The sequence below is a fragment of the Rana temporaria genome, chromosome 13, assembly GCF_905171775.1.
Source record: "Rana temporaria chromosome 13, aRanTem1.1, whole genome shotgun sequence".
NCBI lineage: Eukaryota > Metazoa > Chordata > Amphibia > Anura > Ranidae > Rana > Rana temporaria.
In genome coordinates, this window is record NC_053501.1 from 90,005,286 (window position 1) to 90,023,330 (window position 18,045).

The window sequence follows — 18,045 nt, forward strand, 5'->3', positions numbered from 1 at the left end:
GTTTAATTATGCTTTTTTTGCACCTGTGGCTTCCCATGCATGGGCAAAGAATAGGTTTACTTCAAGCACAAGTAGTTATTCAAATATTTAAGTCACGCTATGAAAATCTTGGATGGTAATTTGTAAATGGACACCAAATCTTTTGATTCGGCTTTCTAAATCGTTCCCTTTCACAGACACCTGTTTACTAATTGTCATCTTTTTCTTACACAGATATGAAAGGAAAAGCCTTCTCCTTCTACCGGAAAGATAGTGGACCAGTAGAAATATCACCCAAAACATTTGAGACCTTCACTGCATTCACTCTGTGCCTGAAAACATGTACAAATCTCACAGAGAACATGCTAATGTTCAAACTCTTTGATATGGTCAACATGAATAAATTTGCCATGCTGCTTGATGCCAACCCAAGCACCTTCACTGGAGCCGACTTACTGATCTTTTATGAAGATCTGCAAATGAGCTTCCACTTCCCGAACACAGATGCTAACAAGTGGAGGAGTATATGTGTGGCATTTGATTCAAATTCTGGAAGACTACTGTTCTGGCTCAATGGAAAACTGTATCAAAGTGAAGATGTACAGAAAGGGTTGACAGATTTTGTACCGATGAGTATAATTATTGGGAGGAGTTTTGCTGGCGAAGAACATTCAGCGGTAGCTCAAATAACTGATGTCAACATGTGGAGCACAGTGTTAATGTCACATGACATAGAGAGGTTTATTACAAATAAAGTGACAGGTGATGTGATTAACTGGAGATTGCTAAATTATAAAACAAGGGGTGTAGTAACTATTGAGCCAAACCACTGTTCTGAACATTCATGGAACCTTTAGAAGGACCGTATGTTTGTTAAATGGTGTTTTATGAGAAAAAAAGTGGTCTCAGGAGGTCACTTCTTATATTTCTCAGGGTTTGTAACATTTCTGCGAATCTCATGCACATGTATTTTTGAAGTGTTTCCATTCAACTGCATGCAAAAAAACATCGGTGGGAAGCACTGCAGGGAATTTTGTTAGGAAGGGCATCACCCAGGACTCATGTTACAAACCATTTTAAACCATCTTTGCATGAGTGTCCGTTAAAAACTGAATGACATAAGCAGTGTACTGTGTAGTGTTCTGCACCATCACAAAAAAAGGACACCAGGGCACCAACAGAAGTTTGAAAATGAAGCTTCAACTGAAAAAGCAGTATAGATAAGCAGTATTGTAAGCTCATAGATGTCCATATTGAAGATACCTACCATCTGCAATTCTATGTTCCTTTTACATTCAGGTGAGCTGCTCCTTCCTGGTTCATCTTCTGATGGTGTTCTTTCACCACTTCCTCAAACAGCTCCACTTTTGTCCACAAAAGATTGATTTTTTTAATCCTTCCTTGCACAGGGGAAACTGGAGAGACTTATGTTTTCATAAAATGCACAACACACAAAATACCTTTCAAGGGTCTTTACCAAGCAGATCCAACCTGCTCTGAACAAAAATCTAGTTTCTCTCACGGCAATAAGGTCTTTACCCAACACAGTCAATCTGCTCTGCATATAGAGCTAGCTTCTTCTAGGGCAATAGGGACTTGCCCCAGAAGACCCAACCTGCTCTAAACATAGGTCTAGCTTCTCTCAGGGCAATATGGTCTTTTCCAGTCAGACACATCCTGCTCTGAAGATAGATCTAATTTCTCTCAGGGCAATAGGAACTTTGCCCAGCTGCATGGCTGATGGGATTGACTCCATATTGGACTGCTCCTGATAATAATTCTAAAGGCCATTTCTATCTGTGTGACCATTTTTTCATGATACACCCATATTTGAAGTGTAACATAAAACATGGTAACATTCCCCAGTCCACCACCCTCGAAAAGCACCCACCCCCCACATACCTGATTCACCGGTTCCCATCCATGTAGAATTTTGCATTCTTTGGAAATCAGTGCAGGTGTCAGCTGTGTGTGGCTCCTCCCACACATTCCTTTTCTAGGGATCTATGAGTAAAAGTCCTACATGCTACTGTGACCGAGGGACTTGTAGATCTCAATAGCACACAAGTGTGTGACTGCAAATGTAGCCCATTGTTAACATTGTCTAACCTCAGTCATAATGATAGTTCTGTACCTTCGTACAGACCTGGGGCTGAGGGAAGAGTCTGCATGAACTTGTGCAATACCTCCATCATTCATTGACCATGGTTGCAATGCTCTACAGCCCTAGTGCTCCACATGCAGCCCACTTGCCTTTTGCGTGTGGCCAACAGCTAATGGGCACCATGAAAAATTCTGAGTGGCAGCAGGGAGCTGGGTACTAGAATGTGCTCTGTATTCCAGCACCCGTCACTGAATGAGAGAGACTGTACTGCTATCTCTGCCCAGAGTACAAGGGAAATTCCAGCCTGGGGAGAGAGAGCAGTGCAGGAAGTGATAGGGGAGTTAAATATCACTGCCACTGAACACCGTGTAGGGAGGGTTAAATTGCACTGTCACTAACCAACAATGGGGGGGTTGATTGTACTTACACCAGGGGCATTATTATTGCACCTGGTGACACCAGTGTTGGGGGCTATTATTGCACTCACTGACACAAATGATGGGGGCTGTTCTTGCATCCACTGACACCAATTCTGGGGGCTTTTATTGCATCCACTGACACCAATGCTGGGGGCTATTATTGCATCCACTGACATCAATGCTTGGGGTTTATTATTGCACTCACTGGGGCTATTGTACTCCACCTTCAATGTATGCAAAGTTTTGGGTGCTGAGGTATAAAAATGCTCTGCTATTGTGCAGTCCACTGCAGGTATCAGGGGCCGCACTTGAGGCCCTCTATATTTTTCTGATTGACTACCACTGCTCAGCAGACTCCAAATCAAAAGAGTTATACTTTTTTTTTTTTTTATCAATGTGGGTGCATTTATACTTTTTCTTCCAAAGGTTGGACTATGCCTTTTATAGTACCAGCTCTTTAAAGATAGAGCTTCTACCTATTACTCTGTAAAGATTATTATTAATATTATAATATTTTCTCTATGGGGACTCAAAGTACTGTATCTGCTATTGAGGCAGATATCTTCGGTGCACTCAGAAGAATCGTATACTAAAGCCAATTTAAACAGGAGCCAAGCATGTCTTTGGAGTTGGGGAAAAAATCGGAGTATTCCCACGCAAACACAGGGAGAATGTGCAAACTACATGAAAATAGTGTCCTAAACAAGACTCAAGCTCAGGATCCCAGTAATGCAAGGCAAAGTACTAACCACTAAGCCACTGTGCTGGCCCCTTGCTACTACCTGTGTGGGACCCACCTGGCTCCTCATATGGAAATGCTGAAATTCACATATTCAGCCAATACAATGTACAAACTTGACTTCCCATGCATCAAGCCCAACGTATGAGTAGAATGTGTATATATGTTTTTTTTTTTTTGTCCAAATTAAAATTATTAAGACATTTTTGAAGTGTTGGTTATTATATTTTATAATATTGATAAGTTTAACCTATTGCCGACCGGCTGCTGTCGTTATACGGTGCCAAGTTGGTATGGCTGTGCAAACGGCGTAGGTGTATGTCTGACGATTTAAGAGGTATAGGGGGCGCGTGTATGAGGCCGGCGGCTGTGATGTCCACGATCGCTCCTCAGAGAGCCAGAATGGGGATCTGTCAATGTAAAAAGACAGATCCCCATTCTGTCAGGCAAGTAGAAAGAGATCTGTTGTGCCTAGTAATAAGGAACAGTGATATTTCTCTACTCTCTGTCAGTCCACTCCCCCCACAGTTAGAAACACTCCCTAGGGAACACTTAACCCCTTGATTGCCCCTTAGTGTTAACGCCTTTCCTGCCAGTGACATTTATTTTAATTTTTTAATCTTTATTTAAGGTAAGCAGATTGTACAAAATATTATGGCATCACAAATGTCAACCAACATCAAGTATTAATAGGCAAATGATATAACACAACAAAAAGGTCTACGTACATTAATGAAGTAACTGGTAAAGGATCTTTTATAGTGAGCAGAAGACTGTGGTCTAAAGACTCCACAACAGTGACAACCTGCAAAACAACCTGGATAATAGGGGGAACCTCCATACCATGCCTGTGTTCACCAATGTCCTAGCTTCTTCTGAGCTGGGGGGCCTACTTGCTGAGATTGGCTGCAGTTATACAAGGGGATCTTGCTGAGAATCCAGTCTGGAAGGTTCACTAAAGAAAGTTTGTTGGATATTGGAAGGTGGCATTCAGGTATCCTGTGTGCAGGATTCTGGTGACTTGTACATTGCAGCTAAAGTTTGCCTGGCCTGGGACATCACATATAGTGATTCAATGCTGTCCATTTTTGGGCTAGCACTGAAGGGACTGTTCCTAGGAGTAGCTACAGCGTGAAAAGTGTCCTTTTGTTACTGTTTAGGGTTTCTGGAGCATCCCACAACCCCTATGCCCTATCCCAGTTATTCAGCAATACATTTGAAAGAAAAGCAGCCCGTAACCTGTTTATTGAGCCTGAGGAGCAACTGTTGCTGTGTGTCTAACTGCTGCCTCACTAAACTGGAAAGGGAACCTGGGGCAATTTAGTAGGCCCTTTCGGGGATGGGCAATACAATTAAAATATAGGGAAATGTTTTCAGGACCTGTGCCAAATTTGAGTATAGCCTCAGATTGAATTAATTAGATCTAAAATAAAATGTACCATCATCCGGAATTAGTTAGGAAAAAGAGGGGGACCGGGAATAGAGGGGTAGCGGCTGGTAGTACCGCAAACTCACACAAACTATTACCCAGAAAAAGTGTATCAATGGACTTTCTCGGTACTGATAACATGAATCAATGTAGTAAAAAATTAATTTATTATACATAAAAACATACAGTTTTTTTATATATAAAACAGGGCTAGTACCAACAACCTCACTTAAGATACAGAATATTATTACAAATGGAAACCGTGGGGTATAGCGAAAAGTTCTTGTCGGAAATTTTGATCGTCTGTAGCCAATTCCGACGCACAAAAATCCTACGCATGCTCGGAATCAATTCGACGCATGCTCGAAATCATTGAATTTATTTTTTCTCGGCTCGTCATAGTGTTGTATGTGACCACGTTCTTGACGTTCGGAATTTCCGACAACATTTGTGACAATAATTTTTTTATTATTAACCCCTTGCCGATGAGCGTACGCACATATGCGTCCTCAGCTTTTAGACCCCTTAACTCTCCATAAAGAGTACCTGTCACCACATATTACTGTCACAAGGGATTAAAATATTCCTTGCGACAGCAATAAAAGTGATCAAATTTTTTTTTTTTAAACACAATTTTATATTATAAAAATAAATAAAATAGTCATGAGGGCGTGTGTCCCTATCCTGTGGAAAAAGGATAGTCCACCAACTAGAGCACAATGGTTCGCTAAAATCACAGAGATTCAACAAATGGAGAATCTCACAATGTCAATGAAAGATCAAGATGGGAGATACCGGACGATATGGGCACCCTACTTAAATTATAGGGAGAAGCGGAGGGGGGATAGGTGGGGGGGATGGGGATCGGGGAGAGGAGGAGCAGGAGAGAGAGTGTAATATCTCCCGCCCTCTTTTTTCCTTTTTTTTTTGTTTGGTTGGGGGAGGGAGGGGGGGTATCACAGAGAAAAAAGGTAGAGGTTAAAGAGGAAAAGAGAAGTCACATTGAATTAATGAAGCATAAAGGAGATAGGAAAATACAAGATTGTAGTTTCTTTCTTCTTCTTTTTTTTTTGTTTGATTGATATAAGCAGATGGTATAAAATGTGAAAACTTGTAATGTGAAATCTATGGAAAAATAAAGAATTTATAAAAATAAATAAGAAAAAAAAAAAATTTTTAAAGCGCCCCCGTCCCCGACGCATACAGAAGTCACGCCCTCGTATGTAAACGGTGTTCAAATCACACATGTAAGGTATCGCCGCAATCGTCAGAGCAAGAGCAATAATTCTAGCCATAGACCTCCTCTGTAACTCTAACCTGGTAACCGTAAAAAAAAATTAAAGCGTCGCCTATGGAGATTTTTAGGTACCGTAGTTTGTCGCCATTCCACGAGTGTTTGCAATTATAAAGCATGACATGTTAGGTATCTATTTACTCGACGTAACATCATCTTTCACATTATACAAAAAAATTGGGCTAACTTTATGTAGCACTACCCCCGGAGGAGCTGCTGGATTTTTGGGGCAGCACATTACCTCCTGGCTCCTCCGAATTCCCAGGGGTGAATGATGTGTATTGCATATAGTAGAAGTAAAGGAATGTCCACGACAGGTGCTCTTTGCTGTGCTCTTAATTACCCAGCCAGATAAAAAGAGTATACTTGTGGTCAGTAGTGTATTTAGGTTTTGTGCTGCCCTAGGCTTGACTAAACTTGTGTGCCCCCTAATTTAAATATGACCCACCCCTTCTTGTCAAGGCCACACCCTGAAAATTTTGAGTGGAGACACTAGTTTTAAGGGCAGAAAACATATGGCACAGTGAGGAAGGTTTGTGGTCCAGGATGATAGAACAGTCAAAATTAGAAGCACCCATAAGACTGGCGCTACACTAACAGTGTAGTGCAAGCTGGCGGGACTCTTTCCTTCTGCCCCTCTGCATGGTGCTGCCCTAGGCCTGGGCCTTGTTGGCCTAGGCCAGGATACAGCGTTGCTTGTGGTGAGGAAAGTAAAGTTGAAAAAGAAAACGGAAAATTGTATCATACTTACCAGTAATTTTCCTTTCCTGGTGCCTATCCATGGCAGCATACCTGTGATAGAGCTCCGCCTCGACTCCTCCTTCAGGACTAGTGAATAGCATAAATTAAAGGCATAGTCCCTCCCCCAACATTCTTCGTAATATAGAATACCGAGGGTGGGAGCGTATGCTGCCATGGATAGGCACCAGGAAAGGAAAATTACTGGTAAGTATGATACAATTTTCCGTTTTCCTGGTGCCTCCATGACAGCATACCTGTGATAAATAACTAGCTGACACGGGTGGGATAATGATTAACAATAAATGTTTAATTAGAAGAGGACATAGCAGCCTGAACTGCCCCTCTTCCAAACTCAACAGTCGTGAGAGCTCCTGGACCAATATGGTAGTGTCTGAGGAACGTATGGTGAGAAGACCAGGTGGCGGCCCTGCATACCGTCTTCAACAAAACATTAGCCTTTGCTGCCCAGGAAGCTGAGACTGCCCTTGTAGAATGAGCATTTACTCAGGAAGGAGGATATTCTTTACCCTGTAAGCCTTCTGGATTAACTTTACAACCCAAGATGCCAGAGTTCTGATGGAAGCTTCTTTGCCCCTGTATTTACTGAACGGTACAATGAAAAGTCTCTCAGAGTTTCTGAAGGGGTCGTGGCTGCTAGGTAGGCCCTGAGCACTCTGGATACATCCAGCTCACGACAAGACTCTGAACCTGTGTCTGTAAACACTGGTAGTGCCCAGGTTCCAACAGGTGGCTTGGAGTAGCGACCTTAGGTGTGAACCCTTGAAGGGGCGAAGTTCCACCCTGTCCGGGAAGAAGGAGATGTGGCCGTCACCTATCCCTAAGGTGTGAAGTTCCGAGAGCCTTCTGCCAGATGTAATGGCTAGCAGGAAAGCCGTCTTTAGTGTCAGGTTTCATCTTGCTACTTGTTCCACTGGAGCAAAGGGATGGTCAGATAGAATTTCAAGGACCAGGGACAATCCCACTTAGGAAATGATCGTCTGACAGGTGTCGACGAATCCTCAATACTCCTCTGAGGAAAGTGACTACCAAGAGATCCTCCGCCCATCTCTTACTTGTTGCGGCAGAGATTGCTGCTACCTGCACTTTGAGGGAGCTCAGACCAAGCCCCAGATCAAGTCCTGTCTGAATGAAACCTAAAATATTGGACGTAGAGGGGAGGATTGGATCAAATCCATTTTCGGTAGCAAATGACAAGAACTTGTCCCAGATTTTTGATTATATGGCATTAGTTGCCGGCTTTCTGGATTTTAGAAGTGTTGTTATGACTCCTGGGGAACACCCTAGGGACTCGAACCTTCGCCTCTCAACCTCCAGATTCGAAGATTCAACTTCTGAGGGTTTGGATGAACTAGACTGCCCTGCGACAGAAGTTGATGGAAAGGAGGGATCCTGATTGGAGAGCTCACAATGAGGCGCATGGCTAGAGGGAACCAGGGTCTTTTCGGCCAATACGGAAGTACTGCCACCACCTGGACTGACTCCCTGAGGAGCCTCAGGAGGAATTTGAATATTAATGGCCTGGGAGGAAAGGCATATGCTGTGGTGAACCTTCAGGGCATGACAGGGCATCCACTGCCTCGGCTTGTGGATGCTGCATTCGAGAGAAGAATCTGTCCAGCTTGGTATCCTTTGGGGAGACGAACAGGTCTACCTGAGGGGGATCCCATATGCTGGCAATCTGATGGAAGACGAGGGGGTGGAGAGCCCATTCGTTGTTGTCCAGGAAGTTTCTGGGCAACGTGTCTGCTTCCATGTTAAACCCGCCCGGCAGATACATTGCTCTGGGGTTCAGGAGGTTCTTCTCTGCCCAGAGTGTGATCAGCATCACCTCCTTGAGGAACGACCTGCTGCGAGTGCCTCCTTGCTTCTGCAGATAAGCGACAGCTGCCATGTTGTCTAGATGTAGAAGTATTCTCTGGCCTCTGATTTGGGACGCCAAAGTTAGTGCTAAGAAGGCTGCCCTCATCTCCAAGATGTTGGATACCACTCCCTGGGTAGAACATGACCATCTACCCTGTATTCTGGTTTCCCCGGAATGGGCTCCCCAGCCCTGTCCGCTTGCATCGGACATAATTGTGATCCAAGGATGGGGGACCAGGTGACGAGGTTTGGAGAGGTTTTCTGGAACGGTCCACCAGTGAAGACTCCTGTGCATTACTCCCGTCAGCAGTATCGTCTGGGATAGTCATTGTTTCTTCCACTGCGCCAAGAAACCTGTCTGGAACTACCTCAAGTGCCAATGGGCCCAAGGGACCATGGGTATACAAGAAGACACTGTGCAAATGAGGCTCAGCCATTGTGAAGCTGTCAGATACGGGCTCCGGATGACCTTGATCATTCTCTGGGTGACAATCCTTGCCTTTGGCGGTGGTAATGACACTGTCCCCTCCTGAGTGTTGAACATTGCACCCAGGTAGATTATCTGCTGTGTGGGTGCTAGTTGACTCCTTTCGGAATTTATTAGCCACCCTAGCTCTTTTAAGGACTGTAGAAGAATTTCCCGGTGACATACCAACTGATCCGGATTGCTTGCTAGGAGGAGGATGTCGTCCAAGTAGTGGAATATCCTCAAGCCCCTCTCCCGCAGGGGAACCAAAGCGGATATTAGTATCTTGGTAACCACCCTGGGAGAGGTGCACAGACCGAAAGGCAGGGCTTGAAACTGTAGGTGGGTCCATCCCACTGCAAATCTCAGACATTTTTGAAATGTAGGTAGAATTAGAACGTGTAGGTACGCATCCTGCAGAAATCATCCAATCTGATGGCTGGACTGCCTGAATAATCCTCTGCAGGGACTCCATTTTGAAGCTTTTGGGGCAGATATACCAGCTGAGCCTCTGAAGGTCTGTCACAGGCCTCCACCCACCTGTCCTCTTTGGGACCAGAAATAGGGTGGAGTAGACGCCTGCGAAGCGCTCTGCCAAGGGAACCAGAACAGCCGCCCCTGAAGCTGGAGTGACGTTAGGAAGTTTTACAGAGCTTGAGCCTTTGGCGGAGAGGATGGAATCTCTGTTCCTTTGAAAGAATCCTGAGGTGGGGGATGAGAGAAATTCCAAAGGTGCCCCCATTGAATTGTTGACAGAACCCAGGGGTCCTGACAGCATGTGGCCCAGACTGGGACGAAGAACTTTAGCCTGGCTCCCACCGGGAGTGCCTGGGCTACTCTGGCGTCAAAAAGACTGCTTCTGCTCCTGTGGAGCCGGAAAGGTCCTTCATCTTCCTGTTCAAAAAGAATGTCTGAGTACCTTTCCAAGGTCTTTTGTTGTCTCTGGGCTGTCTTGACTGCCTAAAATCTATTGGATTTGTCTGGCGGAACCTAGAGGACCCGCCTCTGAATCTTCACATCCTTCTGTCCTGGGGAAGCATATCGGACTTCCCTCCTGACAGCCTGGAGATAGCTTTATCCGTTTTGTCTCTGAATAGTGTTTTCCCATCGATTGGGATTTTGCACCAATTTTGTTTGGAGGATAAGTCAGCCAGCCAATCTTTCAGCCAGAAGACCCTCTTCACCATTACTGAATGCAACATGGATCTTGCAGAGCATCTGATCGTGTCAATGGCCGCCACCCTGACAAAGTCTGCTGACAATCTAAGCTCTTCCAAGGCTTTAATTATATCCTCCTTGGGGACATCCTGACGCAAAGCCGTCTCAATATTATATGTCCAAGATCTTATGGTATTTGATACCGATGTGAGGGCGATAGCTGGCTTACACGCTGCTCCCGCGGCTAATAGCTCCTCTTCAGCTCCAGGTTGGTTCGCCTGTCTAGAGGGTCTTTGAAGTTTATCGATGATGCCCGAACAATTGCTTCCATGCTATTTTGGTACCATTTCTGTACTGTTTTTACGATTGACACAGTCTGATCTTGCTTATTTGTACCTATCCCTGTTCCTCACGTACTGTTCTACTGGTTGGAAATGGTTGTATGTCTTGCTGAATTCTTAATAAAAAATGTTTTAACAATAGAGGGTCTTTGAAGGAAGCGGAATCCTCCATTGGTAAAGCGCGCTTTTTTAATTTTTTTTTATTTTACGAGTCGCACCACCGATGCGTCTACCACTGGAATGGATTTTAGTGACTGCCTTCCCGACTCTGTTAAGGGGTATAGTTTATTGAACCAGCCCCATGAAAGTTTTCTATCAGTTTTTGACCATTCATTCTGAATGACCTGACTAATGTCGCCCCTCAACGAGAAGAGAACCTGCCTCCCTTTGAGGATGGGAAGTAACTCGTAGACTCTTGGGGAGGCTCTTCTGCGTCTTTTCAGGTGATTGCAGTTTTGACTGCCTGGAAGAACAGCTTTACCAAGGAGAGACTGAAGCCAGAAGGTTGACTCCTCTGAAGAGTCTACAGGTGGTGAATCTCTAGCTGGTCAGCCTGACAGTGGCAGAGGTGTACTGACTGCTGAAGGACCAGGGAGATTAGGTTCTGTATCCTGAACCTGGGACATCTGCTGAAGTGGTTGAGCGGGGACCAAAGTCACAAGCTCGGAGAAGGAGTCCTTCATTGTTCACTTGAGCAGGTCTACAGCGTGCTGATTTTCTAGCTCGCAGCTGGACTCATAGCCCATAAAACAGTCCTTACAGACTACTCTGTCTGGTAGTGGTGTGGCCCCACCTGTCCAGCATTTCTTCTTTGTATAGGTCCTAGGAGAGGGGGAAGGATCTTGTCCTCTGGATCTTGATCTCTCTGATCTATGACGTGAAGAATGGGACCTGGGAGCGGTGGCGTGAAGAATGAGACCTGCGGTCTGAGCTGTCGTCATCACGGTGTCTTGAAGAAGATTTTCTGGACCTCTTGAAGTGGGCAGGGCCACGGTGTAAGGAACTCACATTAGACCAGTGAGCGCACTTTTTTTTTTTTTTTTTTTTTATTATACTCACATATAGTTGGTCACATACCTAATAGGAGTGCGAGTATCTTTGTTGCAAGATAAATGACTAATTGCGGAGTTAGGCAGAAGGATCAGCTGCTGAAATTTAGTAAGAAAGGGAAAAAAAAGGAACTATGGAGTTTTTTGACACTTTTTTTTTTTTTTTTTTTTTAATAACATACATTTATTTTTTATTTTATTTTATTTTTTATCACCATTTTTTTGAGAATAAAAACAAAAAGGTACCTACCACAGAGCAGCATCAGTGAAACCTAGCAGGGCACAGCTGAGGAGACTCTGACAGCTAACCCTGAATCTGAACTTAACTAGGTTCAGGTGGATAGGCTAATAATCCCATAAACCACCATTGCAAAGTGACTCTGGAAGAAAAGGGCAAATCTGGCCCTTCTTCCAGAATCCAAGATGGCCACAGTGATGTCGAGTGATATACAAAACAAAACAAAAAACTGTAGCCCACCGCTGATTTCGGGGGAAACAATCAACAACTGCAAGCCTGTCAGGATAAAAGGCACCTGCTCCATCAAACTGACCGGACTTAAAGGGAGCATCACAAAATAAAACAACAAGCACACTTTTTTTTTTTTTTTTAAAAGGAGACCTTACAGGCAAGTTAAAGGAAGGAAGGGATGGGAGAGGGGAGAGACAAAAAACAATATATGCCTAAAAATAAAATGGAAACCACCAGCCTGGAAAGATGTGAGCTGATCCTTTTGCGACTCCACTGCATTCATCATGGATGCGATAGCAGACTGCGTTCCTGTAAGGAAACTCTGCGAAAAGACCCCAACAGATCCACAGAGGGGTTCCCAGGCTTATTAGCGCTAAGAGCGGCCCAAGAACAGGGACTGCGCCTGGGAAAGGCTAAACCCGGCGGACGCTGCCGACTGCAGAGGTATGGACATACATCTACTCTTCACCAGCACAAGAAGGTATGAGGAATGAAAGGAGAATGTTGGGGGAGGGACTATGCCTTTAATTTATGTTATTCACTAGTCCTGAAGGAGGAGTCGAGGCGGAGCTCTATCACAGGTATTCTGCCATGGAGGCACCAGGAAAGGAGAATAGCAGATTCAGGCGTGATAATAGGAAACAGTCCTGCTCCCAAACGTAACACTTCTCTGCGCCACTCCCGCCGGAGTGGGTTTAGTGTACACGAAAAGGCCACTCTCACTGACCTGGCAACCGGAGTATCACTCGGACAATTGTAGGATAAAGTCTCTGCCACAGACCCTCCTTGGTGAACTTGAACTTGAGGAAACAGTCTCTGCCACAGACCTCCCTCAGTGAGCCTCAGAAAGACGCCTCTGCCACAGGCCCTCTCTGGATTGAATTTTGTAGATATTCCTCCTTGGATAAGTTATGCCTGGATCTCCTTCAACTTGTCGCCCAGGTGCCGACTGACAGGTGATCAATCCCTCAGTGTGCGGCTACCTTGATCCCCAGTGTTTTTTTCAGGCCCTTTTGGACCGCCAGCCTCTTAATGGCGCTCCTCAGACTGACTCCCCACCAAACAGCAGTACAGCTTGGGATCTTCAGAAGTGGGAATCCAGTCACTCACTGGGTCCCCATCGCTGTTCAGATGCTCCGGGCCAGCATGGTCCCGGAACCAGTAACACCGTGTGGCATGCACGCCCCGGCCAGGTAGGCCATATCGCCGGGGCGCCGTGATGTGGTCGCCCTAAAGGTGGGTGCCACACTGGACGAAGAAGACCCAGAACCAATGGCGTCTGTCTCATAAATACCCCTCCCCAGCATGCACAGCGAGGACAAACCCTCCTGATTGGCTGCTGGGAAAGAGCACCCAAACCTTGACTCCACTGCTGCCACCTGCAGCACCGGGGCTGGAAGAACACCCCAGTACAACAGAATAAGCCTACAGCACAGCCAAGCTGAGACAGAGACCCTATTTTGTACTTAACAATCCGGATCAGAGTTTAACTACACTCTGATCTACCCTTAAATTTAACTAGCACCAGTACCATAAAGTACACATTTACTTTTTCATTTTTTTTATGTTGCGTTTAAAACACTGCCGCACAAATACCGTGTGACATAAAATATTGCAACAATCGCCATTTTATTCTTTAGATTCTCTGCTAAAAAAAAATATATATATATCACGCGATGAGGACGTAACGTGTGTGAGGGTGGGAGGTGCCGGATAGCTCCATGGCTGCAAGCGGCTTTCGCCGCGCCGAGGCTCCGACGCTTCCATCAGCGGACCAGCAGACAGCAGCGTGAGAGGCTGGGGTGTTGCGAGGACCGTGCGGGAGCCTCATCCCCGCCCAAGACCCGACATATATGGGGGACTCTGCATGGGAGCGAGTCCCTATGCACCACGCCGAAGGAGTCTTCACCGCCTCACGATCCCCTAAGCGAATACTCTGCTGACTGAGCAGACGACACGCAGTGTGAGAGTCAGCGGGGCTTCTATTGAGATATCCTGGAATCCCCTCTGAGCTGCGTTGCCCTGCGGTGGGTCGGGAGAGAGACTAAAGAATCGGTGAGGCATTCAGTTGAGCCGAGTTAGGTCGGGTCTTCCCCCCCCGCCCCCCCCGATTCCCATCGCCCCCTTGTGAGTACGCTCTTTATCAGTTTCAAGGTGACTCCTTGTGTAACGCATTACAATGTCTATCTGTCAATTCTACTCGGGCATGTTTTGTGGAAGAACAGATAGTGAACATTTTATTTGACTTGTGACTTGTGAAGTAATTTGTGAAATAACTGGGGACCGAGATATACGGGTCAGCAAAGCGGACCATTTGCTCTCACACTCTCATTTTTTGCTGAATGGCATATTGTAAGAGTCAGGCCCTTTGCCCTCATGGAATAGAACTGTATCAAACTGTACAGGGCCAGCTTGCGGAGCAAATAGCGTAAATAGAGTAGAAGTGCTGTGGAAGCCTAGGGGATATAAACGCCCTATACGCTGGGTTAGTGTCGCCCCATAGTATATAATAAAACAACAACACAATACAATAATATTTATATACATTTAAATATTCTGAGATTCGGAGGATCCTAAATAGTAAGGGGCAGACAGTGTTATCACATCATCTGATTAAAATAGACGGACATCTATATATATATATACATATATATATATATATATATATATATATAGGGGGTATCTTTCGTTGCACTGTTAACCCTGTAACCCATAGCATTACTGATTAAACTTGGAAGCCGTGTAATGACCAGAGTGAAATAAGTTAACCAACTCCTCCATATCAGGTCCAAATAGCCAAGAGGTGGATGTGTATCCTGTTATTACCTCAGTAGGATCAGTATACTCTGCATACTTGGTCCCCTTCTCTGTACCGAGTCAATGACAGCCACCACGGCCTGAGTGCCAGAGGGGAAAAATACATATAAGGTTCCCCAGGTTCCTGAGCAATTGGCAGAGTTGGGACGTGATAAAACACCTCAATACCCTCAAACTGGGGAAGAGAATCAGACCTACAAATAAAAACAAAATGAACAGATCTACGAGAGGCGTTGCCTCAAAAGCACCTAAAAGTAACGCTGGGACCAGCTCAATACAGCAGTGAATGAATTCATTCATTCACAGATTTTATACACATTCATATATTGTTTTCATTTACAAGTTATTTTTGCTTTTCACGTGCATTTTTATTTATAGTCAATTGATTAGTTTCAGTGATGCATAGCAATTGACCTTACGATTTTGTGTCACTTTCACTTATTTGTGTCACGTCAGGAATTTTCTGGTATCACATCAGAATTTCCACACACTATAATTTGCGCTGTACCTCTTCCTTTCTTTATTTTGTTTAAATATTTGTATCTATATTTTTGGTACTAGCAGCATTTTCAATTTTTTGTTTAGCGCAGTGTTTTTTCCGGGTTTTTTTTCAATACAGCAGTATATGACCCAAGAGGGGAACCCCAAAAGTCCTGGACTTGTAAAAAAAACTGAAAAAAAGAAGAACGAGACTAAAACGGGGGAAGGCAGCTCGGATCGCTCTAAAGGAGAGATGACACTAGAAAGTAAACACGAGCATAGCAGATTAGAAGAGCTAGGCCAGGATACACAACTGCCAACGAAGGCAGAGATAAATGCGATGTTGTTGAGGATGGAAAATGTCATAAAAACAGAAATTAATAGGATAAGAACGGACCTAGGAGGACTCTTAGAAAGAGTGGAAGAGACAGAAAAAAGAATAGAAGAACAAGATCACAAATTAAACAAATTAAAAACACAAGTCAAAGTTATGACCGATAATCAAAGAATGTTAGCATACCGGTTAGAAGACCAGGAAAATCGCAACAGGCGACAGAACCTCAGAATCCGTGCGATAGTTGAAGAAAAAGGAGACGATCTAAGAATGATTATGAATACACTATTTAATCCCCTGTTAGACAAACCAGTAGAAGCGAAGCCCCTCAAAATTGAACGGGTACACCGAGTGGGAAACCCCAAACAGACAGAAAGAAATGGACCTAGAGATGTCATAGTTCGGTTCCGGAACTATGAGGATAAAGCTGAAATTTGGGGAAGGTTGAGGGGGAAACCCCCCATTAGATATAAAGAGACTGAGCTACAAATCTTCTCCGACTTATCGAAAGAAACATTAACAAGGAGAAGACATTTGAAACCCTTATTAGAACTGATGCGCACGCAGAACGTAAAATATCAATGGGGCTTCCCTGCATGCCTTATCGGTCTAAAGGGGGGGGGGGGAAACGGCACGATTAAGACACCCAGATGAGTTGATGGGATTCTGTCAGAAAATGGATTTAATAGCACCTGATTTGCCGGACTGGGTAGTTTAAATAATAAAATCAGGTCAGATAGTGAACAGGGGGGGGGGGGGGTACTGGAGGTGGGCAGCTGAGGGGTATTCTTGAGCATCACCACTAGGAGAGGAGCCAATGGTGAAGGAGTGGAGGCAACCAATAGCGGCTCCTAGGCCAAGAGTGGGCCAAGGGGAGGGAGAAGATGGGGGGATGGGGGGATAGGGGGGTCAAGGAGGGCATCGGGGGAGGGGTGGGAGGGACCATCTCGTTGATTCCACAAGAAATATTCCAATCCTCTCTCAGTTACATCACTCGAGAGGTAGGCAGGGAGAGGAAAGGGGAATTTTCTTTTTTTTTAAACACCCATAGATGACAGAAATCAAGTTTCTCTCGTACAACGTCAGAGGTCTGAACTCTCCTGCTAAGAGACATAAAGTCCTCAGTGAATTGAAGCATTATAAGGCAGATGTCTTCTTGCAGGAGACCCATTTAACATTAGAGTCCAACATAAAGCTGTATTTCCCTAGTTACCCCACATGGTTTTAGGGAGACACAATATCAAAGCGGTCCAGAGGGGTTGCAATAGGATTTGTGAGAGGTATGCGATTCACACTGGAGGACAGACAGACAGACTCCGAAGGAAGATTCCTATTTCTGAAAGGAAAACTAGGAGGTGTGGATTACACCCTGGCAAATGTCTATGCCCCCAATGTGAATCCGGTCAAATACGCAAGCAAAATCCTTAGAAAATTAAAAGATTTTGAGGCGGGGCATGTGGTGCTAATGGGGACTTCAACTTCTGTATGAACCCGGTACTCGATAGCACGTCCTGTGCACAGGGGACTAATAGTGGTCAGCTAAAAGAATTGAAACAAAGATTTTTCCATAACCAAATGGTGGATATATGGCGAATTCTACACCCCAAAACCCGAGACTACACATTTTACTCCCCTGTGCACGGGACATACTCGAAGGATAGACTACATTCTCATAGACCATAGACTTCTAGAGAGGGTAATTGAAACTGGAATAGAGATCACGACGATCTCAGACCATGCCCCCATAACCATAAAAGTTAATACATCCATACAGAAAACAAACCCACCGGAGTGGAGACTGGATGAAAGCCTATTGGGAGATGAAGAGGTAGTAGGAAGAGTCCAAAAGGAACTGGAGCTCTACTTCCGGGAGAATGACACGGAGGGGATCTCAAGGGCCTCCCTCTGGGATGCTCACAAAGCTTATATTAGAGGGATCTTAATCGCGGAGGGGGCCAGGAAAAAGAAAGAAAGAACCAGAAAATCAATAATGGAAGAAATCTATAAGTTGGAACAAGTCCATAAAACCCAGGGTCAAACGTTAGAAATTCTCCATGAACTGACATTAAAAGGAGATGAATATAGAGCAAAAAAGGGTAGGGAAGGGAAATAACAATAAGGCACTCACATTGGCCCACATCCGAAATATTGGTTCAAAAAGAGAAAAGTTGTACTACACTGGGTAGCGACATGGCGGACTTTAGAGGGCAATCACAGGGACATTTATCGTTATAAAAATAAAGTTTAATTACAAAATAGTACATATACAAATAAATTTCATATTAAAAAATGTTATCAAAAGAGAGAACATAGATACATATTTGAGCAATAGAACGTCTCGCCGA

At 44.6% G+C, this 18,045-nt stretch overlaps 1 protein-coding gene across 1 annotated transcript in view; it reads left to right on the forward strand.

Annotated features, from left to right (window-relative positions):
• The window catches only part of LOC120920073 (C-reactive protein-like), a 61,010-nt gene extending 58,396 nt beyond the window's left edge, over window positions 1-2,614 (forward strand). Inside the window, exon 3 of the mRNA XM_040331987.1 lies at window positions 214-2,614. Coding sequence (XP_040187921.1) covers window positions 214-836 — 623 coding nt within the window. The 3' untranslated portion in view covers window positions 837-2,614. The remainder of the gene's footprint in view (window positions 1-213) is intronic.
• The last annotated feature ends 15,431 nt before the right edge of the window (window positions 2,615-18,045 follow it).